Source organism: Tasmannia lanceolata, unplaced genomic scaffold (assembly GCF_043159265.1).
Source record: "Tasmannia lanceolata isolate RefF3 unplaced genomic scaffold, GAP_Taslan_0.1 ptg000008l, whole genome shotgun sequence".
In the NCBI taxonomy this organism is placed as follows: domain Eukaryota; kingdom Viridiplantae; phylum Streptophyta; class Magnoliopsida; order Canellales; family Winteraceae; genus Tasmannia; species Tasmannia lanceolata.
The window spans coordinates 63,853,973-63,881,618 of NW_027518685.1; the positions used below are offsets into that span (position 1 = coordinate 63,853,973).

Sequence of the window (27,646 nt, forward strand, 5' to 3'; positions counted from 1 at the left end):
AACACCCAAATAGAAGCCCCCATCACATTCCTAAGGAGACCTCCAATCCCTGAGGGTCCCGAATTACCGAACAAGAACCGTCAAAGTTAAGACTAAGATAGCCATCAGGCGACGCGCACCCAAGGTTTCAAATTTCGGTTTTGGAATGCGTTTCATTCCTCACCGAAATTTCGGACGAAATTTAACGAAATCAAATAAAATAATATTTTGTCTCGTACAAAATTTCGAACGAAATAACCAAAATTTCGGCCGAAATATTAAATAAAGAATAAAATCCCGATTTTTTGGAGATTTTCGGATCGAGGACCGAAATTTTAGGAAAAACGAAATTTCGACCAAAATTTCAAAATGAAATTTCAGTTGAAATTTTGTAGTTTCGAGTTTACCTAATTTCGGTTTCGAGGTTGACCGAAACCCGAAATTTCGGTCGAAATTTAAAACCTTGCGCGCACCATTGAGGACCACCTTACTTTAGGCTATCGCCACCAACACAAATCTCCCTCCAACCATACCATAAGTCGTGGGCCAAGATGAATTTGAACTTGGGAAGGGATCTACCCTAAGAGATTGTTAAATGTACTAATGCCCACTTAGGGGCATCTTTGTCTTCCAAATATATATACATAAATATATTACGTATGGGGGGAGTAGGCTTACGACATTCACTCTCCCCCACATACGATCCCATCTTCTTTCTCTCCTAAATCTAACATCTAACATGGTATCAGAGCCAGGTTGATGAATCCTAGTTCTTCATCGTCAAAACCTTAACCTAATCTATCTCACCCCAAAGCAAGAATCATACCACTAGATCCAAATCCTAACCAGTAACCCTAAGTCAACCCTAACCCTTCCATTTTGCCGTAAAACACAAAAAAAAAAACGTAATTTCCGTAATACTTTGTTTTGCCGTACAACTATAAGCCCTTCCTTTTTTTTGGCCGTAAAACCCTAACCTACGTAATACCCCCTATCGTATTCCCCTTTGCCGTATATCCCCCACCCCCAACCGTATCCCCACTTGCCGTATATTCCCCAGCCTCTTTGCCGTATAACCCCCCACGCCCAACTGTATCCCCCAGCCTCATTGCCTAATACCCCCCACCCCCAACCGTATATCCACACCCCGTCCCTACCCACCCACCCACGACCCATCTCGCATATTGGTACCCTCTCCTCCTCTTATCCCTCTTTCTGAGTCGTGGCCGTATTCTTTTCTCCACCCACGACCCTTTTATGCCAATTCTTTATTTTTAGGCTTGAATTGTGGTTTCTTGGGCGTAGGTCGTGGTATTCGTGGTTCATGGTGTTATCTATGCTCTAAATCAGCACCTTAGTTGTTGTTGGTTGTGGTTTGATGAGGTTAGATGGTACATCTATTGCATGTATTGGTGGTGGTTGTGTTGGCGCAGTTGTGGTGATTTACTAGTGGATGGGTGGCTACGTGTGTTATAGCCACTTTTTGGTTGTTTCTTCTTGGGGGTGCTGAGGTGGTTATTGTTGGTGATCGTCTTCTTGTGTCTGTTGGCTGAGGTGTTGTTGCCTTGTGGTGGTTGTTGTTAGTGCTATTGTGGCATTACAGTAGGTTGTTGAGTGCCTTGTGGAGTTTGTTTTTATTTTTCGGTGGTGATTGGGGTAAACTTTTTGATTGTTCTGTTTGTCGACTATTGTTATTGATTCTATGGAGCCCTCCGCTCAACAACTTACTACTCTCAAGGTTGATGAAGGCCATTCTTCATCGTATACTGCTCAGTCTAGCTACTTCAATATTGAGCCTCCCCTTCATATGACTTCAATAAAACTGGATGCGACAAATTACCCCCCGTGGAAGATGGCGGTTTACACTTATCTACTTGGCCATAGAAAAATCAGTTTCCTTCAGCGCTCTCCTCCGATTCGCACTGACTCGATATGGGGCTGTATGGCACCCCATATTGCTATGTCCCCCGCAGAAAAAAACTATGATCATCAGTGGCATGAGGATGATGTTGTGGTTTGCTCCTTTCTATGGGACTGTATGGCACCCCATATCGCTATGTCCATGATGTATCTACAGGGATGGAATAGCAGACCAGACAGACCTATCAGATTGCTTTTTTATAGTAGAAGTTGCGCCAAACAAGCAAGCCAATTCAAGATTCCAGAGGAGACCGATTGCGAGAGTGGAAAGAGATAAAGACAAGGGAAGGAGACATATACAAGGAATTCTCGAAGGAAATCTGGGAGCATGTGGCTACGATGTATTCAGGAGTGGATAATCTAACTCATATCTGTGATCGTTTTTCAGATTGGTTTAGTCTTGAGCGAGGAGACAAACCTGTAGGATCTCACTACAGTGATTACCTTGCACTCTGTCAGGAGCTTGACTTATTGTTGCCACTGTTGATCATGAGGTTCTTAAAAAGCGCTAGGAAGAGATGCGGGTGGTTCGGTTTCTTGATTCTTTGGGCCCTGACTATCTCTAGATCTGTTAGCAGCTGGTTAGTTCTGGTTCGCTTCCCACCCTCGCAGAGGCCTTCTCCCATGTCCAGAATATGCGGGTACCTCAGTCTGATGAACCTATAGTGGATGGATTTGCTCATGTTTCATATGGCAAGGGTGATCGTGGCCGTGGTGGTGGTCGTTTTGGGCGCCGCCGTGATGGTGGTTGGCGTGGTCGTGGCCGTGGTGGTGGTCGTGAGTCAGGGGGAGGCAAAGATGGTGGCGGTCAACTTTGGATCCTTTTGACGAATGAAGTGATAGTCAACTTCAATATGCTTGGTTCGATCGTGGAAAACTGGATTGTTGGCAATGTAAATAGCTGACCGGTTATCACAATACAATCGTGATGGTCCGGAAGGAGGAAAACCAATCTCTGACAGGAAGGAACGCAACCAAATTAACTCTCCAGTTGTATATGACATAGCTCTGTACTCTGCTTCTGCATTAGATTTAGACACAATATCTTGCTTTTTACTTCTCCAGGACACCATATTACCACCAACGAATGTACAGTAACTAGTCGTAGATCTCTTATCTGCTGGAGAGCCTGCCCAATCAGAATCAGTGAATCCTTCTATAATCTCATGACCATTCTTCCTAAAGCATAATCCCTTTCCTGGTGTGCCTTTCAAGTTTCGAACAATCTGGAGTACTGCAGCCCAATGAGAAGTGTGAGGAGAACTCATAAACTAACAGACCACTCGTACAGCATATGAGATATCAGGTCGAGTAACAATCAAATAAATCAACTTTCTCACTAGTCGCCTATATCGACCTGGATCTTCCAATAATTCTCCTTGTTCAGGAAGAAGCTTGACATTAGGGTCCATAGGATTAAGATGCTGGTTTTATTCCCATAAAGCATGTCTCTTCTAGTATATCTAAAGTATACTTTCTTTGTGATAGAGAAAGACCATGTTTAGAGTGAGCCACCTCAATTCCAAGAAAGTACCTGAGGAGACCCAAGTCCTTTGTTGCAAATTCTTCCTGAAGGAACATCTTCAGTCTATGTATTCCGTCTTGATCATTTCCAGTGATAACAATGTCGTCACCATAAACAATTAGGGAAACATATCCTGTACTGGAGTGATGGCTAAACACAGAATGATCAACTGAGCATTGTTTCATACCATACCGCATAATCGCACCACTGAAATGACCAAACCACGCCCTCGGAGATTGCTTCAACCCATAGATTGCCTTCCTAAGGTGACACACTGATGAACACATCTCCCCCTGAGCAACATACCCAGGAGTTTGCTTCATGTAAACCTCCTCAGTGAGGTCGCCATGAAGAAAGGCCTTCTTCACGTCTAACTGATAAAGTGGCTAGCCGCGATTAACTGCAATGGAGATCAACACTCTAACAGAAGGTATTTTGGCTACTGGGGAAAATGTCTCCTGATAATCGACACCAAACGTCTGAGTATAACCCTTTGGAACTAGCCTGGCTTTGAGGCGCTCAATTGTCCCATCAGGTTGATACTTAATAGTAAACACCCATCTACAGCCAACTGGCTGCGCACCAGAAGGTAGTGGAACAAGTTGCCAAGTTCGATTTAAGCGTAGGGCATCCATCTCTGCATCCATCGCAGCTCTCTAGCCAGGGTGAGCCATTGCCTCTGTAACTGATTTTGGAATAAAAAGAGTAAAAGCACTGGAAACAAATGAGCGAAACTTGCGTGAAAGATGATCATAACAGACTAACTTAGAAATAGGATGGGCAGTCGTACGTGAACGAGTACGAGTAGCAATAAGAGAATCAGAGACTAAGGGGATTACCTGAAGGCTATGTTGCGCGGATTCTTCATCTCACTATGCCGTATCATGTGTCGAGACGTTTCGACACGGATACGCGTTGGATTCGTGGCGAGACGTTTCCGTCCAGTCAACACCGTTTAAAATACGAATCCGACACGGCAAGCTGCGTTATTTAATGTGAATCCCATCCTTCCATACGTCTCACGATATTTTCCCAAGATAAACGTTTTAAAAGATTCGTCAGAGAGGCTTGCAAGACACGCATGCAGCTTTAGTTGACACGAATCCCATGATTTCCTACCTTTCTAGATATTTTTTTTCCAAGATATAGATAAAAAAGCAATCCATAGATAGTCTTTGCTACAATTTATAAAAGATAAAAAAGGCAGCTTCCAAATATTATAGGTTTCCAGATATTTCTCTCAAGATATTTCATGAAAAAGGATTACTGAGGGTCAAACTTTGTTGTTTTGAAAAAAAGATAGATAAAATTTCCATTTACGGGGAGTCTTTCACGATAAAATGAGCACCAAGGGGACTCGACTCATCCATCTGCCTTCATGGTTCGATAGAGTGCAAGCAGTTGTTTTGAGAAAGATCAATTTAGAAGAGAGGTTTTAGAGAGAGATCAGTTTCTGGTTATTATCACCTTCTAGGGTTTATCAGAGAGACAATCTTTCTATCTTCTTCAAAGGAGTAGGGTTTTTCTTCCTATTTTCTATATTTAACCTTCCCTATTTTTACTCTTTACACCACGTTTGGAATATCAGTGTGCAACTTCTTTTTGGCTCATGTAGAACCGAGTGGTTCAATGCAATTTCTGTCCTTCCGTGGAAGGGCTGCCGTCTACTACATCATTCCGAAGGAGAAGAAGAAAAGGAAGAAGAGAAAAGACTTAATTTCCAATTATGTATTTTCATACCTTCTTCCTCTTTTTCCTCCTCCTCCTCCTCCTCTCTCTCTCTCTCTCTCTCTCTCTCTCACTTTGAAAAGATTCATTTTTTTTAACGGCATTCTGAATGTTTCTATCCTAACAGTTTATGCAAAAATCTAGGGATTTCTCTCTGCCACTACACTTTGAGAAGATTCTGAGTTTTTCTCTCTAGAAATTCATGGGCATTCTGAGAAGATTCTAAGCATTCTGAGTTTTTCTCTCTGAAAATTCGTGAGTATTTTTCTCTGAAAAAGACTAGGTATATTAAAGTTGAGAATTGTTTTGATAGGAAAGCTTGGATTGAACCAAAAGTCAAGATAGTTTGTTCGTCAAAATCCTCTTTACTTCTGTTTCAGGTATTTCTCGTTTTACTTGGATTGCAAGAAAGCTTGGATTAATGTCTATCTTTACTCTTTAGATTGCAAGAAATTTTTTTGACAAATCCCTGTTTGGCTTGCAAAAAAAAGAAGAAACTATTTAACTAAGCCAATGTTTTCACTGAGGCCCTATTTTAGATTGGCTCTTTAGATTGCAAAAAAAAAAACTATTTCACTAAGCCAATGTTTTCACCGAGGGCCTGTTTTAGATTGGAAGAAAAATATTTATGAAGGAAATCTTTTATTAAATGGCATTTGTTATAGTTTTTTTCATGAACTGCCGTGTACCAAAAAAAAAACTTATCCATCTAGCACCAACAAGTTAGTCCTGCAAAATTGATTATAAAATAAAAAATAAGTATTAGAATTTAGAAGGAATAACGAATTGGGACTAATTAAAAAACAAGTACATATTCACAAAATATTCTTTTTTCACAGGTAAAATGTCTACTAGTAACAATACGGACAAAGAGGTTAACCAGAATGTAGATGTCCCACTGTGGAATCATGTAGAGAAGTTGCGCCGGTGTGAAGGTGGGGGAGGGAATTGGCAGATCAAATGTAAGTTTTGTAATGAAGAATTCAGAGGCTCATATTCAAGAGTGAAATCCCACTTGCTGCATATTAGTGGGAAAGGAGTTAGAAAATGTCCTGCATTAGACCCCACGATGTTAAATACCTTAAAGAAAGAAAGTGATGAAGCGGATAAAAGAAAGCAAATGGAAAATGCGGTAGCAGCTTTAGTACCATTGCCAAAAATGACCGTTGACCACTCTATTAGAGAAAGGAAACTTTTAGAGAGTCCGATTGCCCAGTCATTTAACATGGCTTCTAGGGATGAGATGGATACAATGATAGCTCGTATGCTTTATTCTTCGGGGCTATCATTTAATCTTGTCCGATCTCCTTATTTTAGAGCAGTGATAAAATATGCTTGTGATAGTAATTTAAAGGGTTACACGCCACCATCTTACAACAAGCTTAGGACAACCCTACTTGCAAGGAAAAAGGGGAATCTTGACAATATATTAAATACTGTCAGAGCGGCATGGGGTCGAACAGGGGTATCTATAGTGTCTGATGGATGGACGGATGTGCAAAGGAGACCACTCATAAATTTTATGGCCATTTCACAGAGTAAACCTATGTTTTTAAAATCCGTTGATGCGAGTGGAGAGTACAAGGATGCGTTGTACATGGCAAAATTATTTCTTGAAGTTATTTCTGAGGTTGGGCCAGAGAAGGTGGTGCAAATTATCACTGATAATGCACCTGTTTGTAGATCTGCAGGGCTACAGGTTGAAGCCAATAACCCACACATATTTTGGACACCGTGTGTAGTCCATACACTGAACTTGGCTTTGAAGAACATATGTTCGCCGAGTAACACAGCTGAGAATTTTGAAGTGTTTATACTGTGTGAATGGATAGTGGATATTGACAAAGACATGAAGTTGATTAGAAATTTCGTTGTGAATCATTCAATGGCACTCGCCATCTTCAATAGATTTTCAAAGTTGAAATTATTAGGTATGGCTGAAACTAGATTTGCATCCACAATTCAGATGGTTGCACGAGTTCGAAAAGTCAAAACGGCCTTGAAAATATGGTGACGTCTGAAGACTGGAGACATTATAAAGATGCTGCCGATGTCCAGAAAGCAAATAAGATAAAGGAGTGTATAGTGTCTGATACGTGGTGGGACAATGTTGATTATATGTTGAGCTTCACTGAGCCCATTGTGTCCATGTTGAGGGCCTGCGACACTGATCGTCCTATACTACATCTTGTGTATGAGATGTGGGATTCTATGATTGAGAAAGTGAAGGACATTATTTTTCATCATGAGATGAAAGATCCTCATTTAGATACTTCGGCATTTTATGATGTGGTACAGACTATTTTACTTAGTAGATGGAACAAAAGCAACACTCCTTTACATTGTATGGCCCACAGTCTGAATTCAAAGAATTATAGTGACCGATGGCTATCTGAGGGCAGTGCAGATCAAAATCGGGAGTCTCCACACGTAGATAGAGAAATATCAATTAATCGAGATAGATGTTTTGAGAGCCTCTTTCCAAATGTAGCCGATCGATAATCCATCCGCAGTGAGTATGGACAATTTTCTGCCGGAGTTGGTGACTATGGCCATTGGGAGGTTATGTCTGATAGATATTCTGAAGATCTTATCGTGTGGTGGGCGAAGAATGGCTCGAGTACTCCTATGTTACAGGCATTGGCGGCAAAACTTCTATCACAACCAGCTTCTTCATCATGTTGTCAAAGAAATTGGAGCACGTTTGCACACATCCACTCTTTAAAGCGGAACAAGATGACATCATCAAGAGTGGAAGATTTGGTCTTTGTGCATTCCAATTTACGTCTTTTATTGAGGCAGCAAAGTGAATATAAGGATGGTCCTTCACGACATTGGGATGCTGTGGGTGAAAGCTTGGCTGTTGAAGAGGCTTCCAGTCTTCAAGATGCAGAATTATACTTGGATGAGGATGATTTAGATCCTTCATTGTTTGATGAAGACGAGCAAAGTGGAAAGAATTAGTCAAGGAAGGTATGTTTTTAAATTTTTTTATGTTCATTTTTTCTTTATTTTTTATTTCATAGTCTAAATATCATGGCTAACCATTCATGCACTAATATTTTTATTGCAGTTGATTGGAATTGGATTATGAGTTTTTGAGGAGCAGCAAGATGGGACAAATTTCGGCACTCCAAATATTCAAAGTTTTTTTGTTATCTTTTTTTGCATGTTGTTTGGGTTAGAGGCAAGGTTTATGCCTCCTTTTGTAAGTTGTAATGTTATATTTTGATCAATGAATTGAAGGTGCGCCCGGGTCCTTAGATAAATTCTGGGTAAATAAATAGCACTATATAAACATTTTTTTGAATATTATTATGGTTGTTATATAGAGTTTTGAATTATGAAAGCATATTGAATGTTGCTTAATTTTTTTATAATATATATTTAAAAAAAAAATTAAAATATTTAATTAATTTAATTAAAATACCGAATCCGATGCCGAATCCGAATCCTTGTTTTTTGGGTTTGCCGAATCTGACACCTTGAATCCGTGTCGGATTCCGACACCCGAATCCGAATCCATGCAACATAGCCTGAAGGATGATCATCAGACAGAGAAGTAGGATTACTTGGTTGAGGAGATGAAGGCAGAACTACCTGTTTCGGACGTCGTCTGTACACTTTTGGTGCATGCAGTGTAGGAGCTTCAGGAGAATCTGGCACAAGTTCGGCCGAAGTGGAAGAATTGTGCATATGCTCGGCTGAAGGTGACTCAATACTACTAGTAATAACATCTGGAGCAGGTAGAGGTAAAAATGAACTCGGTGGCTCAGTGGTAGAAATCTGAGTGTCTAAAATATAGGGAGTATCCTAAAAAAAGGATACATCTGCCGAAACAAATGTTTTTCGTAGGGTAGGACTATAGCATTTATATCCTTTACGAGTCCTTCAATAACCCAAAAAGATACATTTTTCCGAATGAGGGTCTAATTTATCCAGTCCCGGGGCTAGCTTGTGAACAAAGCAAGTTCATCCAAACACACGAGGCAATAACGGGAAAGGATTACCCAGAGGATAAAGGATTGAGAAAGGGGTCTCACCAGAAAGTACAGAGGATGGTAGTCGATTCCCTTAAAAACATGCAGGGAATACGGCATCCCTCCAATAGTCCTTTGGTACTCGCATTTGGAACATGATAGTGCGAGTTATACCTAAAAGGTATCTGATCTTGCATTCAGCAACGCCATTCTGTTGGAAAGAATAATCACACGAAGACTGATGAATAATACCTCTAGAGTCAAGAAATTGATTGAAACCACTACTACCGGAAAAATACTCCTTGGCATTATCAGTACGCAAATAAGAGATAGAGCATTTAAATTGATTCTCAATTTCAAAATAAAAACTACGAAAAGCAGTAAACACATCAGAACTAAGGGTGTCAATTTTGGCTCGGGCTCGGAAGCTCGCTCGAGATCGGCTCGGAAGCTTGCTCGAGATCGGCTCGAATCCTTAATGAGCCGAGCCGGCTGGCCAGGCTCGTTATGCTTAACGAGCCGAGCTCGAGCTAGGCCTGGCTCGGCTCGGCTCGTTAAGGCTCGTTAAGAATTTAATATATTTAAATATATATTATATATTAATATATACACTAAAAGGGTTGTCCAGGGAGTGAAAGGCGGAGGCAAAATATGTCACTTCTTTTTTGGCTTAAAGAGCTGAGCCGAGCCTGGCCAAGCTCGGCTCGGCTCGTTTACACCCCTAATCAGAACGCTGCTTGAGAAGATATAACCATGCAGTGCGAGAGAAGTCATCAACAAATAGAAAAAAATACCGATAACCATGTAAAGAAGTAATTCGTGCAGGACCCCATACATCTGAATGAATAAGTTCAAAAGGTTCAGAGGACCATCTACCACCATGCGAAGGAAAAGACACTCGATGGTGTTTTCCCAACTCATAAGAGTCACATGAAAAGGACTCAATAGACTTATTAATGAAAGAAAATTTCCACAATTTGTCTGTAGGTGGATGACCCAGACCACAATATCACTTATAAGCGTCGGTAGAAGTACGAAGTGCAATGCCAGTAGGAACTGAATCAAGGTAGAATAAGCCACCCATCTCACGGCCCCAACCAATCCTCGTCCCAGTAGGTGGTGCTGACTGGAAAGAAGAAAGAAGTAAAAAATTACCAGTCATATGATGTGACGATCCTGAATCAATGAGCCATGATTCATAGGATGGATGAGAAAGCAAACAAGACGAGCTACCTGGCTGGGCAAAGGTGGCAGCAGGTTGCTTGCCTTTATCACACAGGCAGATGAGGTCGTCATATTCAACATGACTAACTACCATCTGATCATTAGTCGACAAAGTGGCCGAAGGCAAATGTCCAGGAGTAGCAACAGCAAAACCAGAGCCACCAGATGTAGCAACAGAAGCAGTAGGGCGTGAAGGACGAAGCTCTGGATGTAAGTCATAACAGTAATTAATGCTGTGGCCCTCCAACCTATAGTGGGTACATAAGCGAGACCCACATGCACGATCACTCCAAGATTCCTGACCATGGCCTCGTCCAGTAAAATCCCGACCACGACAACGACCCCAACCACCACGGCCAACAAGCCAAGATCCTCGGCCACGATCAATACCATAAGAGGTAACAAGGGAAGAGCTATCAAGAGTATTATTTGTTGTCGGAGGAGCCCTCATACGCTGAACCCGAGAAAATGTCTCCTTGAGCGATGGTAAGCTACTAGAACCAAAAATCTACTAGCAGAACTGCTAGAAATCTGGCCCTAAAGAATCCAGATAGTGAACAACGCGCATCTCCTCCTAACGGCACGCGAGATCAACAGGGTCGATAGTAAAGGGCATGAGTAAATCTAACTGCTGACAAAGAGCCTGATAAGAGCTAAAATGGCCTGACAGAGACATATCATCACACTGGAATCCTAACCAGTCAGAGAACATGTCACACATTCATGTGACATTATTAGCACTAGAATACAAGGTGGCAGCATACTCCCAAACTTCCTTAGATGAGTCAAGAAACATCATATTCGCTGCCACTTGAGAATCCATACAACTCCAAAGAAAAGATCTGACTACAGCATCCTCCTATTCCCATTTCTCAAAGGATGGATCCTTGGTCGGAGGAGGAGGACGCTCCAGAAAACGTACTTTGCCATGACCAAGAAGGTAAGTATGAACGGCTCTCCTCCAAGGAGGATAATTCTTCCCATCCAGTCAAATCGAAGTCATCTGAAGAGGGGCTTCCACATGGGAAGAGCCAGTAGAAGAACTAATTGCAGAGGAAGACACAACATCAGTTTTCAAAGACGCCATCGGCGACAGAGATTTGTCAGTGGGTTCCATAAACAATTACTAAATGGGAGACACTGAGGCACAAAATAAAGAAGGAACAACTAAAGATCCACTAATCACCTAACAGGCCACCAAGAAACACAATCACCAATCGATTATTCTGCGACCATCAAGTCCCAAGATAAGTCGAGCAAAAATAGGATTTGCAGATTAATGTCGAGAGGAAAGAAACCTATGACACTGTCAGGGAGGATTGGGAGGGTTTCAGTCAAACACGGAGGAGTTGGGGAGTGCCGTAATACAAGAGGGGCTATGGATGGAGGGGCGACAATACAAGAGGGGCTAGGGGGTGCCGTAATACAGCAAGAAGGGTGGGAGGCGGGGTCGCGGCAACACCAGTAGCCTTAGGGGGGTCACGACAATACCACCAGTAGCCATAGGGGGGTCACAGCAACATAGAGGGGGGTCACGACAATACTAGAAGTCTTCACGGCAAGGGAAGGTGGCGCGGCAACACAAAGAGGGGATGGAGGGGCGGCAACACAGTTAGGGTTAGTGTTAGAACAGGTTAGGGTTAGTAATATGGGTTTAATGCGTTAGGGTTAGGGTTTAAAAAAATAAAGATGCGTGAATTAACCTACCATGGCTCTGAATCTCTGATACCATGTTAGGTTACATGATGGAGTGGAGTGGAGTGGAGTGGAGATTGGAGAAGAAGAAGTTGTGAGGGAGAAAGAGAATACGAGAATGGGAGATTAGAGAGGCTTCGTTAGTCCCCTTCTCTCCTATATTATTATATTTATATGGATACATTTATGAAATGACAATAATACCCACAACATATGTCTAACAGATATGAATTCTCATTATGTTTTTTTTTTTTTTTTAAATTCCTTGTGATTTTATTGGTTGTAACATTCCAGCTGTTTTAGGTTACAATTGTTGTATCAGTTGGATGTGAGGAATGCCTTCCACAATGGAAATCTAGAAGAGGAAGAATATATGAGACCTGCACCGGGGTTCCATTTCTTTGCGGTTCAAAGGAAAGTTTGCAAGTTGAAGAAGGCCATATATGGGCTGAACCAATCTCCAAGAACATGGTAAAAGATTTTACTAGACACCAAAGAGAAGAAATTATACCCATTGCACAATAGATCATACCTTGTTTGTTAAGCGGATATGAAACTACTTGAGTGCATTGGTCATTTATGTTTGATGATACAGTAGTCATAGGGAATTCGCTTGAAGAGATCAAGGAATTAAAGGACTAACTAGGGAAAGAGTTTGAAAGTAAAGATCTGGGGCTGTCAAAATAGTTTCTCGGAATTGAGATGGAAAGATCAAGAGAGGGAATTTTAATATCACATGAAAATATGTCTTGAATCTTTTTAAGAAGACAAAATTTGGCACATAGGCCAGCAGAAACACATGAAAATATGTCTTGAATCTTTTTAAGACATAATTTGGCGCATAGGCCAGCAGAAACACCTATTGAGCAAAATCATGGTTTGAGAAATCAAGAAGGATCTCTTTTGATTGATGCTGGATAGTTTCAGAGGTTGGTGGGTCGGTTGATTTATTGATCCCGAACATAGCACAAGTTAGTGTCAATAATCAGTTTATGCATGTTCCTATAAGTGTACACCTGGAAGCAGCACACAAGGCGTTAAGGTATTCAAAATCATCTACAAGTAGAGGAATATTATTCAAGACATGTGCTATATAAAGACTGAAGCCTTTATATATCCAAGCTAGGTTGGATCAATTGCAGATCATCGATCTACATTTAGTTATTGTACCAATGTTGGTGGAAATTTGGTTTTGTTGAGAAGCAAGAAATGACCAGTTGGGGCTAGGCCTAGTTCAGAAGCTGAGTAAAGGTCCATGTCATATGGTGTATGTGAAATATTGTGGCTGCAAATTCTACTAATAGAAATTATTGTGGTGGGATCCACCAATGGTCTCATCTATTGTCCATTGGAGGCATCTCCTTGTAATTATGCTTGTCGCTTATTAGGGACCACATCATAATTATGTCTGATCACTTAATAGTGACCTCTTTGTAATGTCAGAAATAAGGAGATTTATTAATATAGACTAATTTTCTTGGCGTGCAACCTAACTCATACGAAAATACTTCTCATATTCCTCTCTCTTAAATTCATCCCCTCTCCTTTCTCCACAAACTCTAGCCCTAGTTTTCTACTTATTATGTTGTCTTGATTAAAGATGTAGTATGAGCGAAAGAGTTGCATAATATGTACTCTATCCAACAAGAATATGTCACGCCCCGGCCCCATTGTGTAGATATTGTCCGGTTCGGGACCGCAGCCCTCCCCGGTTTTGTTTTCCAACAGCACTAGCCGTGCCCGACCCATTCCGCGGGGCCCGCCCCTTGGAAATGCTGAAAATGCGTCTCCAAGGAGATTAAGTTGGTTGCAACTTTAGAGGCACAGAAGTTGATAAACCAGGGTTGTGAATGTTATCTTGCCTGTGTAGAAGTGGAGAAGGATGTTGGATGTGAGCTTTCTGCAGCTGACATCCCAGTGGTGAGCGAGTTCCTCGATGTATTTCCTGAGGATGGAGTTACCTCCACATCGTGAGGTCGACTTCACCATTGATCTTGAGCTAGGGGGAGGCCCTATCTCTAAAACACCATACAGGATGGCCCCCGCAGAATTAAAGGAGTTGAAAGAACAATTGTCAGCGTCCCACTTTGTAGATATCTCAAACTTTACCCCATACAGATAATGCTGCCAAAATCTAAGTGCAAAGACCACTGCTGCTAACTCTAAGTCATGCGTGGGGTAATTAACTTCATGTCTCTTCAGCTGACGCGAACCATACGCGATCACTTTCCCTCCTTGCATAAGTACACAACCAAGTCCTTTAAATGAAGCATCACTATACACCACAAATTCTTCTCCCTCAGCTGGAAGGACTAAAACAGGGGCCGATGTGAGTCTCTTCTTCAATTCTTGAAAGCTATGCTCACACTCTTCAGTCCACACAAATTTTGTATTTTTCCTGGTCAACTTTGTCAATGGACCAGCCAATAAGGAAAAACCTTCCACGAATTTCTGTAATAACCAGCCAATCCCAAAAAGCTTCTGATCTCTGTAACATTTGTAGGTTGTTTCCACTGCGTGACTGCTTCAACTTTAGCTGGGTCAACTGAAATTCCTTCTCTCGAAACCACATGGCCAAGAGAAGTCACCTTCTCCAACCAAAACTCACACTTGGAGAATTTAGCATACAACTTATTATCCCTTAAGGTACCAAGTGCCTTCCTTAGATGTTCAGCATGCTCCTCACTAGTCTTAGAATAAATCAAGATATCATCTATAAATACTACCACGAACTGATCTAAGAAGGATCGGAATACACGATTCATTACATCCATGAAGATTGCCAGAGCATTGGTCAACCCAAGATTGCCGGAGCATTGGTCAACCCAAAAGGCATCACCACAAACTCGTAGTGCCCATAGCGAGTCCTAAATGCCGTCTTCGGAATATCCTCTTCTCTGACTCTAAGCTGGTGGTATCCGGATCTAAGATCAATCTTCGAGAAATAACTAGCACCTTGCAATTGATCAAACAAATCGTCGATTCGAGGCGAAGGATAACGATTTTTAATAGTGACCTTAATCAATTGCCGATAATCAATACATAAGCGCAAGCTACCATCCCTCTTCTTGACAAATAAAACTGGAGCTCCACATGGTGAATAGCTCGGCCTGATAAACCCTTTTTCTTCCAAAAAATAATCAGTGACAAAATGATCGTTTATGAAGCTTCTAGAGAAACCAAACACAAGCATATGCGACAAAAGAAAAAGAAAATGGAAAAAAGTGCCTTATATTAATGTGGTACGACTCCGACATTTATATTCAGGAATATGAACCAAGTAAATCTTAAGCCCTAAACCATAGTTGAATAAACAATAGGGGAACTCCAATAAAAATTGCACACAATATAAGAACCACTTATTAAAGCTCTGTGTGATACCCCAAATTATGTGGTGTTGGTATCACATGGAGGAAATATAACTTTGTTTTCACTAGAGTGCCATCACCTACACTTGAATATATTGCCGTGGACGTAATTTTCAAAAAAAGAAAGAAAAACACACACACAGATATACCTCCTTAATTCTTCAGGCAATTGTTCCTGACTCATCCAGTGTTCAACATCACGAAGCCTTACCTGCATTTCAAGACTCCTTGAGAAACAAATGATGTATCAATATCAAGCACTTGATAAAAAGATACAAAAACTAGGAAAGAAAGAAAGAAAAATGACTCACAACCATTCAATCTAAAACATAGAAATTTGAAGATACAAAGAATAGGAAAGAAAGAAAAAAAATAAGTTACAACTATTCAATCTAAAACATAGAAATTTGAGATGGATACGTATCATGCAATAATTAATTTTTATTGTAATAACAAGTCGACATAGTTTGGCATCAGTACAAACCAGTTATCGGTAACCCAATTTTTTTATTTTTTTGTTAGGATGACTGTATACATACATACATACATTGTTTTAAATTTCGGCAATTCGAAATTTCAGATTTTGAATGGGACCGGAAACGAAATTTCATGGAATCCGAAATTTAGGATTTCCCAAATTTCGGCCAAAATTTCAGAAATTTCGATAAATTGATTTTTTTTTTTTAAAACAATATATTAATTTTCTGAAATTTCCAAAATAATAAAATAATGTTTTTTTTAAAGAGGAAATGGTTTCTGCGCTCGATCTTCGCTCGAGGACAGAAACAGGGTGGGGCCACATTTTGGGTGGGATCCAAAGCATTCATTTGATGGGCCCTTTCATGGGTAAGGTGGCCACCAAAAATCAGCTCCATTGGATCACCTTAGGGTGTCCATCATAAATGGACAGATTTGTGGACAAACAGTATCTGTCCATTTTTGGCCCCACAAATGGACACCCATTGGTAATCCAATGGAGCTGATTTTTGGTAGCCCCCCATCCATGATGGGGCCTTCCAAATGAATGGTTAGGATCACCCCCCCAATGGCCCCACCCCCTTGTTTTTGTGCTCGAGCGCAGAAACCCCTTTCTCTTTTTTTAAGTACCGAATTTCAGCCGAAATTTCAGTTTCGGCCTTGGCCAAGGTCGAAACCAAAACCGAAACTTAAATCCATGCATACATACATACATACGTGTGTGCTTACCTGTCTGCATGCATGCATGCATACATACATACATACATACATATACGCATACATACATATATACACACACAAACACACACCTTTTTTTTTTGAATGGTAAATATATTAAAAGAAAAATGCCAAAGGCCGGGGATCAAGAAGGTCAGCTTAAACTAGATTAATGGAATCAAACTATGATAATTAAAGAGGAAGATATTCAAAAAGTTCCACGGCATCTCTGTTAAAATCAGACACGCCAATTGATCGGCCTTAATGTTTATACATACATGCAAACATATATATATATATATATATGAGGAAACTGTTGGTGAGCTTAAGCTCACCAAACTTATGGTGAGCTAGCTTGCCCAATCACATGGGGGCCCACTTTGTTAGGATGATCTAAACCATTCATTTGAAAGTCCCTTACATAGATGGGGGGTGTACCAAAAATCAGCTCCATAGGGTCATCCTAACCCCTCCATTTGTGGAGGACAAAAATGGACAGACACAAATTTGCCCCATTTTTGTCCTCCACAAATGGAGGGGTTAGGATGATCCTATGGAGCTGATTTTTGGTACACCCCCTATCTATGATAAGGCCTTGCAAATGAATGGTTTGGATCACTCCCCAAAATGTGGGACCCATGTGATTGGGCAAGCTAGCTCACCATAAGTTTGGTGAGCTTAAGCTCACCAACACTTTCCTCTATATATATATATATATATATATATATATATATATATAGGGAAATGATTTCAGCACTCTATTGTTTTGATAAGATGTGCGCAGCATCTTGTCGTTTTGTATTCAAAGGGCTTATAAGAGCTTTTCGAGAACTGTAAAATCCTTCTGACAGCCCTTTAAATGCTAGACGATAAGATGCTTTGCGCATATTATCAAAATATTGGAGTTTTGATATCATTTCCCTATATATATATATTGAGGAAAAGGATTGTACGCTCGACCGTACCTAAGGTTAGGTACGGTAGAGTGCCAAATCACATGGGTCCCACATTTTTTTTGGTCATCTAAACCATTCATTTGCAAGGCCCCATCATAGATAGGGTGCATACCAAAAATCAACTCCATAGGATCATCCTAACCCATCCATTTGTGGAGGTCAAAATGGACAGACACTGTTTGTCCACAAATCTGCCCATTTTGCCCTCCAGTTTTGGAGGGGTTAGGATGATTCAATGGTGCTGATTTTTGGTACACACCCTATCTATGATGGGGCCTTGCAAATGAATGGTTTAGATGACCAAAAAAAATGTGGGACCCATGTGATTTGGCACTCTACCGTACCTAACCTTAGGTACGGTCGAGCGTACAATCCTTTTCCTCATATTATATATATATATATATATATATATATATATATATATATATATATATATATAATACATACATAAACATGCATGCGTGGTCCATTTCAAAAAAAACATGCATGCATGCATACATACACACAAATATAAGGCATAAGAAAAGGACAAGGCCTATCAACCGAGATTTCCAGCCTTTCCAAAAAGAAAAAGAAAATCAATAACATTTATTCCAAATCATTACACCGCTCTGTTAAATTCGGGAAAGGAACACATTGCATTTCTGACATTGGAGCAGTAATAAATACACACATTAAGACATCTCTGCCGAGATTAAAGAACTATATGAGTAAATAATTAATTATTCATAAACCAAACTTGAAATAAAATTGGCATCATATCACAACAAAACATCAAGAAACCATTGATATATTGCAACATATTGGCAACAGCCTTTAACAGTTTAGAACATATCCCGAAATATCAACGATCTATAGGAAATGAACCTTATCAAAGAATATGGGCAGGTTACAGCCATTGTACTACTGGGTGCCTGCACACCTTCTCACTCTTCCTAGGTTGCATCTTCTCTCATAGTATCCTTCTTTCACAACATATTGGAAACAACCTTTAACAGTTAAGAACATATCCCGAAATATCAACGATCTATAGGAAATGAACCTAATCAAAGAATATGGGCAGGTTATAGCCATTGTACTACTGGGTGCCTGCCCACCTTCTCACTCCTCCTCGGTTGCTTCTCCTCTCATAGTATCCTTTTTTCCATTCATTTTCGATGCTACACATTTACACAGGCCATCACATAAAGCATGTTTTTTTTATAATATTAGGTATTTTACATGCATGCTGATTTACCATTGCCTGCACATTACACTAATGTTGGATGCCTTAGTCTTTAGTGAAGATCCACAACCCAGTTGCAACATTGTTGCATGCATGAATACACATGTATATGAAACATAACCAGAAACTGAGTTACATGGAATACAACCATCAATATGTATTGCCACAAATGAGTAGATATTTTGCAAAACCACAACACTAAATAAACAATCGTAACTCCAGCGTGCAAAATAATGCATAACAATTGTATGATATAGCATCCTAAATTTTACTAACAATATAGATATTTGAAACTCTACACTTTTAATAAACAATCATTAATCTCCAGGAAAAGGCTTAAAAAAATGAAAAACTAACTCAAAACTAGATTGTTCTATTGATGAGAATAAATATGTTGGCCAAGTTTGGTTAAACCACAATATTGAAACTCACAAACTCAATCATTAACATGCCCAAGTCGACTCAGTTTTTACCCTACCAAGTCAAGCAAAAGCTCCTCACCCGAATCAATAAAAAACTAGTCGCATCAACCATTGACTTGCCAAAGTCAACTTGGTTTCACCTTGCAGGAGTTCTTGTCAGAATACAAGTTTTTAAACATTTATTTAAACAAGACAAGTTTATCTCTTGTTACTTGTTTTCACGAATTTTCTATATTATTTATCTTTGTAATAATTAGCATTAGCAATTGTACCTCTCCATTCATGCAACTTTTATCTTGTAAATTTTGCGTTGGAACTTTGAAATCATTTCCTACTTGACAACGGGTTCCATCCCCAAGACACGTATGTGGACATGGATACTGCAGAAGAATGAATGTTGTTTTTTTTGCTACTGTGAAGATCAATCTCAAGATGAAGGTATGCATTTCTTCAAGAGTGAACAATGTGACAACCACTCCATGATAATCATTCTTTCCCCATCAATGGGCATTTGCATAATCCAAAAAGCTATTAAAATACAAAATCCAAAAGTTAAAAGAAAAACTACTGTTAAACAACTCCCTCACCTGCGTCCAACGGCTTGAAGGACGTTCTGCATATTTCCAACGAGTAGAGGAAAAAGGATCAGGCCCATTCCAATAATGAAAATAGTGAATAGAACTTCCAATACATATCCGCTTGGAGTTAGGTTTCCTGCCAGAGTACTGATTTGCTATGGCATGACCGGACAACATTGAAAGACAATGATAATAAGAGATATGCTTTAAGTATTTGCAACATACTTGAGAGAAATTCAAATTTCAAAGGCAAGCTTATGGCATTAACACAAGAATCACACTAAACATCGTAGGGAGTTGTTATGGATGATTCATTATCGAAATATATAAAATTTGATATGCATATGTTATTATACTACATTAAAAGGGCGGCCCAGTGCACGAGGCTTCCACCATTGCGGGGCCTGGGGAGGGCTACATGTACACAGCCTTACCCCTGCTTTGCAGAGAGGCTGTTTCCGTGACTCGAACCCGTGACCACCAGGTCACAATGAATGTTATTATACTACATTCATTGAATATAAAAGAGCCCAATATTTCTCCATAGAAAACTGATAATAGTTATCAAAGACATGACCAATTTATCGTTTTCACATTAGCACGACATAGCCATGGTCCCATGACTACAAGTGGCACTTTATGGTGATCACCCCCATTTATTTGTGGCCACCACCAGCCCAGAAATTACATCTGGTCTCCCTATGATCAGGTGATCCTGCTCCTCATCTTTTTTGTCGAGGTGATGGGAAATGATAGAATTTTCTGATCAACGGATCAAAAGGTAATGAGTAGGACAAACAGTGGCCTACCAGATCCATAGGGCCAAACACAATAAATTGTGTACGGTGGGACAAGCAATGTTATAGAAAAAAATAACATGGATATGTGCACTAGCATTAACTTAAAATATAATTAGACATGTCAGCGAGCCAATGAATTGAAACCAATAGTGAGTATAAGAAGCTTTTGAGCACAGAAAAATATCCAATACATATTGAGTTAGAAATCACTCTAGGGAGCTGAGTAGCTGGTTGAACAAAAAGGCTGTGGTCCACCTGTCAGATGGGAAGCACATTTGCAGAGATCTTCAACAACATTTTTCTGAAGCAGCAGAAACAATCTTTATTTCCAATAGTAGAAAATAAACACTATAAATCATGCAGGAGGGGTGGGGAGATTTCCCACAAACAAAACATGTTGGATACGCCCCATTTTCCTCTTTCCAAATTGTGTATGCAATATCATTAGCACTACAGAGCTCTGAGAAAAATACAAGCGGAACTATCCATGATCTCCCTCATTCCGTCGATGAAAGCAACAAGTCTCGATGGCCTCAGGGAGCTGTTCTTGGCCCAGGAAATAGCAATGAAGTAATTGCCTTCCACAAAGAGGGGATGTGAGCAAAGGATGGTAGAGAAAGGAGAAGACCCATTAACAGAACGCGTGTCTCCACATAAATGAAGTCAATTCTTCCAATTGGATCAGAGTAAGACACCGAAAGATCCCCCATGTGGTTTATAATCACGCCACCTTTCCCAACAGCATGGTTACCAAAAAAACGCCCATCAACGTTGATCTTAAGCATGTTTATAAGGGGAGAGTGGGGCCCCACTTGTGTCTGAACTTCTCTTTCTTGGTTTTTTCAAATATGATGCAGTTCTATTTGCAAAACATTCCATGCATGGAATAGCCTCTGAACAAAGACAAAGAAGACATTTAACCTCCTAAAAATTCAATGAATGATGTTCTTCTTTCCAGTAAAAGGTATTATATTGATGTTCTCCTTTCCCAACAGCATGGTACCACTTGAGCTGGGGCCAAACCATAAAACCGTAGCACCTCGACAGTGAAGGAGTTTATAGAGAACCTAAAGCCGGCCTTCAAGGCCTCCTCGTACATACAGACATCAGTACTATCGTTGTTTGCACGATCCCCCCCAACGGCCGCCCTGAAAATAAACCGGTCAGGGATATAGTACCAATCCTGAATGTCACTAAGCCTAGACTCATCAAGGATGTTCTCTTCTCAAACAGCTGCAATATCATACTTGGGATCGGCATCCATCCGAGCTGTACCAACAACATCAGCCGCCCTGCCTCCCGCAAAGGAACTGGATGTCCCTTGGTCGTCATCATAATCCTCCTCATCACCAGCGTCACCGCTCACCTCCGCCACGTCCGGGCTATCTACCCGAACAGGACTAGTATTCAAGTCCAGGGATCCACCACCCTCAAGGATCTCTACATATTGATCGTCACCCTCATCTCCGAGGTCGACGATCACGTCTCTGCTCTGATCGGCCATGGTCTGGCCTCGCCCTCTATTTGGATCGGATTTTGTCCTTTCGGACAAACTGGTTCCAGAACTGCTCGAGGAGGAAGTTTCTCCCGAGGACGAACTGGAACTAGAATCCGAACTAGAACTATTGAACATTAAAAAGAAGAAAACGCAGTACAAAAAGACGAACTAAAGAAAATTACCGATCTAACAGGTACGACCCCGAGCTCAAACGGTGGCAAGCAAAGATAAGCCGAACAAGAAGAGACGAGCTGAACAGGCAGAGCAAAAATGAGAAAAGCAAATGATGAATAGAGAAATGAGGTTCCAAGGCTCCTCTTATAGCCAAACCTGTCAGGCAACCATTTGTATCAGCGGCTCAAATCGTGCCACGCGGCAAGCATTAATGAGGGGACACGAAATACGAAGCGACGCGACCCCTAAAAAAGATGAAGACGAAAAATTAAAAAAACTTCTAAGTATGGTAGTTCGTCCTGACAAAATTCAAATCGTCTGAAGCTGTTCAGGATATAACGCAATCCGCTAAACGACAAAATTCAGATCGTCTGAAGCCGTTCAGGATATAACGCAATCTGCTAAAGGACAAAATTGGATCGTCTGAAGCCATTCACGATATGACGCAATCCGCTAAACGACAAAATTCAGATCGTCTGAAGCCGAACTGAAAATTAGTCTTGAAAATTAGGTCATCCAAACATACAGATCGTCTGAAGCCGAACTGAAAGTTAGTCTTGAAAATCAGTTCATCCAAACTTTCAGATCGTCTCAAGCCGAACTGAATATTTGTCTTGAAGATCAGTTCGTCCAAATTTTCAGATCATCTAAGGCCGAACTGAATTTTGGCTGTCAATACATCAAGTTCACCCAGATTCTCAGGTCATGGGAGGAAGATCTCATTAAAGGCCGGACTTAGTGAACCCTCAATTGTTCTGATCTTCCGAGTAATCTCTTACATAACCTTCTAGCTTCCCCAAGTCACCAAAATGACATAAGGAATCGGGGGAAACTGATGGGGTGTAGAAACAACCCTCCAATCGCCAGTCAACATGTGGCATTTAGGCAAAAGTTGGATTATGCGCCAAAGCCAGGCGTAAACAGGTAAACATACCCCCAAAAGAAGGCTTCAAAGCAAACTCCACCATATTACAGGTTGACACCTGTCCATGGGCAGAAAGGTAATCTAATACCTGGGCTCCCACTATAAATAGCCCTCATAAATCCAAAGGTAGGGGTCTGAATCCCAAAATTAACTATTCACAGCTCTACTTTCCTTATCTGATACATTTTACTGACTTAAGTATCAGAGGACCTATCCGGAGTTACCACTGCGGGTTGGTCATTTGATCGGGTGCTACCTTGCACAGGCCACAACTCTGTACTGAACTGACCTCTACAGCACTCCAGATTAACTTCTACTCACTCTCATCCCAGTCGGATCAGCTCATCTTCTCCAAAAGCTTAAGCTGCTGTACAACAAAATTTAGCCCCACCCAATATACAATTCCAAAAAAATTTACATGAAAATTTCAAAGGGTTAAAATTTAGCCCTGCTCATTAAATAAACTACATGGAAATTTTATGATCCAAGTGAGGCAAAAATTAGGCCCACCCACTAGAAACACCAAACGAATATTGAAATACCCTAACACGTAAAACATTTTTGAAGGGGGTATTTTTGTCCCGAAATATTTAATTTATAAAAAAAACATAAAATAAAATTAGAGATAAACTAGTTTCCTAGTTGGAATAAGTTAGGGTTTCTAAAAGCTTGCCACTTTAGGACTCTCGCAAGAGTCTATAAAAACACACTTAAGCCACAGATTTCAGAACTCTAACGCTAAAAGAGAAAAACATGTGGAGGTTTTGGAGAAAGAGAATAACGCCGGAGCATGGGAAGGGATCCATCTCCTAAATAGGTATGTAAATCAAATTAAATTACAATTATGAATTGCTATACTTCCTACAGAGATTCAGATCTCTAGAGAATAAAGGTTAGATTGCGTTTATAGTTATTGAATTCAGTTTTGTGTTCTTCTAGTGAAGAACCATTGATTAGGGTTGAGGAAAATTGGTTTTCCCCGAAGATCTTTGCGTCTTTCCACGTTTGATGCCCTAATCAATTGAGAAAATTAAGAGATAACTTATTAAGATGTTTGATATGCTTAAAGGAAGAAGAAACAAGGTTTTCGGTAGAAAATTAGAGAAAACTTGTGTTCTTGCGCAAATTGGGAAAACCCAAATTGCGAGGTTCGGACACCTAAAGGAGGCGTCCGAAGGGTCTTTCCAACGCCCGAAGGGCGAGGGTCGGGCGCCCAAACACTCATATCCGAGAATTCCCGAGAGGGGGAAAATCTCAGAGGCGTCAGAAGGATTTTCTCGGACATCCGAACACATTATTGGGGCCGAAATTTTGGAATATTTTTCCGGATAGTTTTGAGGGCATAGATTTATTCTGTAGGACCTAGATATTAATCTAAAGTGTCAATCAAGGGATAACATGGATTGTAGGTGATACTACATAGTGATCGAAAGAGTTACATCATTGGAGACAAATCAAACCAGTACTACAGGTGAGTAGACTTATTCAACCACAGTTATTCTACATATTGAATATGATTTATTATGCAAAGTTATGCATGTTATTGATTGATATTGATTGTGTTAGTGTACACAAGGGTCACTAGTCACTGTATGGTACGACTCCTAGTTCGAAACTACCACATACACGTATGTGCCAGTTAGACTTTATAGTCACAGTTTTGCATCGGGACAGAGTGTTGTCCGAGTAAGGATGCAACAGTTAATGTCCTTTGAGACGAAGTGTTTTGCATGATTACTAGTGTATAAAACTTTTTCTAGACGATCGAAGGAGGTCATAGATCAAGCCACAGTTATGGCTCTATGCAGTATTTCCGAGAGCTTCACCCTACGCAATATTTTCGGGGGTGTAATTCAGTACAAGATCTTAGGGATTCAGCTTCTTACGAGTTAGTAGGCAGGTTCCGTTGACTACGTAGTCTAGCAGTACTAGTCTCACTACACTAAGCTTCAGGCACAGTTACAAGTTACAGTTACAGTTATTATATAGATTGCCAGTTATTCTGTTTCTATTGATTGATATCATGTCATTAGTGTAGACATATCTATTTCACTGGGCATTAGCTCATTCCACGCATTCTATGTTACATGTGCAGAATAGTAGGATGCCTGTTGCGGGGGCTTCGGGGCTGAGCAAGGGCGCCAATTTAGGAGTTGATTTAATCCAGTTATTCAGTTTAATTGAGACAGTAGCTTAGTAGGAATAAACCTTAAGTATTTCATTTGGTTTAATTGATGTAGTCTGTTGCACAAAGACATTTAGTTTCCGCATTAATTACTCTCATAGTTGAATAATAAATTGGTTATTATTTTTAGTGGCTCTGTTTATTGCATGGTTCCAGTGTGAATGCTTTACATATTCGTGGGTTGAAGAATATGTGGCGTTGTTATGTGCCTAGACCGGAATTCGGTTTGGGAGCGTGACAGTTTTGTGGTCTTAGAGCATAAGTTTGAAAACCTAGAGACCCTAAACACTTAGAAGTTAGAACATATACTCGACGTGAGAGTGGGGATCACATGGTGAACGACTCGACGTGAGAGTGGGGATCACATGGTGAACGATATATGTATATAAATATATGTATATCTAATATCTAATTTTGTTTATGTATAAATATTACTTATACTGAAACCACACATATACTTATGACGTTGTTGTTGGCATAGGTCAAGATGCCACCTAAATATTACAAGAGGTATATCTGGATGTCTTTCCGAAGGATTTGCAAGGATTGCCACCAGATAGGGAGATAGAGTTTACTATTGACCTGGTGCGTGGTACTCGACCTATTTCGAAGGCTCCCTATCGAATGGCTACAGCTGAGCTGAAAGAACTCAGTATTTGTAAGACCAAGTGTGTCGCCCTGGAGAGCACCAGTATTGTTTGTGAAAAAGAAAGACGGTAGCATGCGACTTTGCATAGACTACAAGGAGTTGAACAAGGTGATGGTTAGGAATAAATATCTGTTGTCAAGGATAGATGATCTGTTTGATCAGCTCCAAGGGGCACAAGTGTTTTCAAAGATTGACCTTCGATCTGGTTATCACCAATTGAAGATTAAGGCAGAAGATGTGCCAAAGACGGCGTTTAGAACTCGTTATGGTCATTACGAATTCTTGGTATTGCCATTCGGGTTAACGAACGCTCTAGTAGCTTTTATGGATTTAATGAATAGAATCTTTAAACGTCATTTAGATGAGTTTGTGGTCGTGTTTATTGACGACATATTGATATACTCTAAGGGAAAGGAAGAACATGAGGAGCATTTAAGGATTGTCCTACAAACCCTTAGAGGGCAAGAATTGTATGCCAAGTTAAACATATGCGAGTTTTGGCTCGAAGAAGTATCATTCCTTGGGCATGTGATTTCCAGAGACGGTGTATCCGTTGACCCTCAGAAAATCCAGGCTGCAGTAGAATAGAACCGGCCAACCAACGTATCAGAAGTACGAAGTTTCTTGGGATTGGCAGGCTACTACAGGAAATTTGTTGAAGGATTCTCTAGTATCGCAGTTCCGTTAACACAGTTAACTCACAAGGGTGCCAAGTTTACATGGACGGAGAAATGTGAGAAGAGTTTTCAAGAACTGAAGAATCGACTTGTGTCAGCTCCAGTGCTTACTATACCCTCAGGGAGTGGAGGTTTTGTCGTATATAGTGATGCATCCAGGAGTGGCCTGGGGTGCGTGTTAAAGCAGCATGCCGAGTTGTAGCCTATGCATCCAGACAGTTGAGACCATACGAGCAAAACTACCCCACTCATGACTTGGAGTTGGCAGCAGTCGTGTTTGCACTCAAAACTTGGAGACATTATCTCTATGGAGAACAATGCGAGGTGTTTACTGATCATAAGATCTTAAAGTACATTTTTACTCAGAAGGAGTTGAACATGCGCCAGAGAAGATGGCTAGAGTTGCTAAAAGACTATGACCTGACGATCAATTATCACCCGGGAAAGGCGAATGTGGTCGCCGATGCCTTAAGCAGAAGATCAAAAGGAAAATTGTCAGCTTTGATCACAAATAAGAGACACATCTTAGATGATTTGAGGAAGCTAGAAATTATGGTAATGCAGTATGAGTTAAGAGCTCAGTTGGAAAACCTACAGGTTCGACCAACTTTGCTAGAGAGGATAAAATCTAGCAAGGCGAGTGATGAGCAGCATCAAAAGACTCGAGCAATAATACAGTCTGGAGCACAAACAGATTTTAGAGTCCATGAAGACGGATCACTGAGGTTTGGCAATAGGGTATGTGTGCCAAACAATGCAGATTTACAGAGAGAGATCCTGGAAGCAAGGTTTTAAATTTCGGTTTCGTTGTTGATTACGGCCACCACCGAAACCGAAATGTTTCGATTTCGGGCCAAAATTTTGGCCAAAATCATTTAAAAATATGATTATGATTTCGTTTATTTTTTTAATTTCGACCGAAATGTCTAAACATTCAGTGTCAA

General features: G+C 40.5%; 1 protein-coding gene across 6 annotated transcripts in view; it reads right to left on the reverse strand.

The window, feature by feature from the left end:
- LOC143885457 (putative cyclic nucleotide-gated ion channel 20, chloroplastic) overlaps positions 1–27,646 on the reverse strand; it is a 156,801-nt gene that overhangs the window by 41,020 nt on the left and 88,135 nt on the right. For all 6 annotated transcript variants that reach the window (XR_013253277.1, XM_077389647.1, XM_077389650.1 and 3 more), the window contains 2 exons: positions 19,804–19,949; positions 15,569–15,646 (listed from right to left, as the gene is read on the reverse strand). Coding sequence is in view for 5 of the 6 variants with exons in the window: in XM_077389647.1 (XP_077245762.1) it covers positions 15,569–15,646; positions 19,804–19,949 (224 nt within the window). In the remaining variant the exon portion in view is untranslated. The remainder of the gene's footprint in view (positions 1–15,568; positions 15,647–19,803; positions 19,950–27,646) is intronic.